This window comes from Neovison vison, chromosome 1, assembly GCF_020171115.1.
Source record: "Neovison vison isolate M4711 chromosome 1, ASM_NN_V1, whole genome shotgun sequence".
In the NCBI taxonomy this organism is placed as follows: Eukaryota; Metazoa; Chordata; class Mammalia; order Carnivora; family Mustelidae; genus Neogale; species Neogale vison.
Window position 1 is genome coordinate 148526314 of NC_058091.1, and position 2386 is coordinate 148528699.

Here is a 2386-nt window from a genome sequence, read left to right on the forward strand (position 1 = left end):
GATTTGAGTATTTGGTTGTTTTACTACTATAAGGAAACAAAAATTCAAACAAGTGGCTTCCATAAATATCTTACAGAAGTAATTCTGACACAATTTTTATATTCAGATCCCTTAGTATATTTTGGATGTGATTGAATTCTTCATATTAGTACATTCTACGTGATAAACTCCTATATCTGAATGCATTTTCAAGACTATGTTCTCTTATAATCTATTGCATGTGAGGTGTGTGCAAATCCAGCTGTGTGCAAATCCAGCTGTGAATCATGAGATACATATTTACAATAACGTCTTTCCTTCTCTCCGCATCTCCTTCTGTTTCTTTCTGATTCTCCCTCTTTTCCCCTCATCCCTGTTCTCGCTAAAATGTATGTTTATACTCACAGTATGTTTATACTTTATAAAGTACAGTTTATACTTACTTATTTATCCTTTCAAGCTCAGAACAAAAGGCCTTTTATACCTCTGACTTATGCAAGCACAAGGTCCATTTTTTCATTTTTCTTTGTGATAATGTGGAACTGTATTGGTATGACCTATGTCAATATAAATGAGTACATTATTTATTCATATAGTTACTGATAAAATCTGAGGGCCATGTCTTGCAACATCATAGACCCTCCAACCATTTATTTTTTTTTAATATTTTAAAAATTGCTAAATGCTTGGTCCTAACAGGAAACATGTGCTAACAGAGGATGGAACAGAAGAATGGCAGCGCTTTCACTGGGTTTATACTGTTCGGTTTCTCTGACCAACCTCAACTGGAGCTAGTCCTCTTTGTGGTTCTCCTGATCTTCTATCTGTTCACTCTGCTGGGAAACACCACCATCATTGCCTTGTCCCACCTTGACCCACATCTTCAGACTCCTATGTACTTTTTCCTCTCCAATCTAAGCTTCCTGGACCTGTGTTACACGACCAGCACTGTCCCTCAGCTCCTGGTTCATCTCAGGACAACAGACAAGTCTATCTCATTTGGTGGCTGTGTAGTTCAGCTGTTCCTCTCGCTAGGTTTAGGAGGTACAGAATGCATTCTGTTAGGCGTCATGGCGTTTGACCGCTATGCAGCCATCTGCAAGCCCCTGCAGTACACCATGATCATGCACCCCCGTCTCTGTGCCCTCATGGCTTCTGCATCATGGTTCATTGTTTTTGCCAACTCCTCATTGGAGACAGTGCTTATCTTCCTCATACCACTTTGTGGGAGAAATAAAATAGACCACTTCTTTTGTGAGGTCCCCCCACTGCTCAAGCTTGCCTGTGTTGATACTACTGTATATGAGTCTGAGATCTTCTTTTCCAGCATGATCTTTCTTATCATACCTCTGGCATTAATCACCTTTTCCTATGGTTGGATTGTTAGGGCAGTCTTAAGAATAAAGTCAGCCTCAGGGCAGAAAAAAGCATTTGGCACATGTGGGTCCCACATCACAGTGGTCTCCCTGTTCTATGGCACGGCCATCTATGCTTACCTCCAGCCCAGCAACAACTACTCCCAGGATCAGGGCAAGTTTGTTTCTCTGTTCTACACCATCATCACGCCCATGGTCAACCCCATCATATATACACTGAGGAACAAGGATATGATGGGAGCAATAAAAAAGGTGCTATTGAGAGCACATGACTCTAGATGACCAGGCAGGGAAGACCCTTTGATGGAAGACTTTGAATGCCAGAATTCTTAATATGTTTGTGTCCTGCATTTGTCATGGAAAATTTCAGCTGACATCTCTCAAGGAAATTTCTTTTTTCTTTCTTTTTCTTTTATTTTTTCCTACAGCAGCTTTTATTTTTCCCTAATTCATTCCTTTAGATGAAATACAAATCAGGTGCCTTTCTTTTCTTTTCTTTTTTTTTTTTTAAGTAGTCTCCACACCTCTCATGAGCCTCAAACTCACAACCCTGGGATTAAGAGCTAGATGATCTACCAACTGAGCCAGTCAGACATCTCTTCAAAGTCATGTGTCTTTTTAAGTGCCAAAACTCATACCATTCTCTTAAGTGAAACATGGAAATTATAATGAGCAGGGCCAAGGTCAGCTGTCCCAGAGGAAAAGAAAGGACTGAAAAGTTGAACTGTCCCCAATAGCTACCGTGCCATTTGCTGTTATAAATAATGGGATTATCCTAGGGTATGAGGTGCAAGCAGTGATCCAGGGGCAGGACTCTGAGTTCACACCCCCTGCCAACAATTTATGCCAATGCCTGCAGGTCCTGGACAGACAGAAGTCTAAGGAAAGAGAAATTAAGGAATCTATTCCATTTACAATAGCACCAAAAACCACAGGATACCTGGGAATAAACTTAACCAAAGAGGTAAAGGATCTATACACTAGAAACTATAGAACACATATGAAATAAATTGAGGAAGACACAAAGAGAT

General features: G+C 40.3%; 1 protein-coding gene across 1 annotated transcript; it reads left to right on the plus strand.

Annotated features, from left to right (window-relative positions):
- The first annotated feature begins 698 nt into the window (after positions 1-698).
- On the plus strand, positions 699-1701 carry LOC122900314 (putative olfactory receptor 2B8). Its single transcript, XM_044238894.1, has one exon. It carries the CDS (start codon positions 699-701, stop codon positions 1635-1637), a length of 939 nt encoding a protein of 312 aa, XP_044094829.1. The 3' UTR covers positions 1638-1701.
- Positions 1702-2386: the final 685 nt, after the last annotated feature.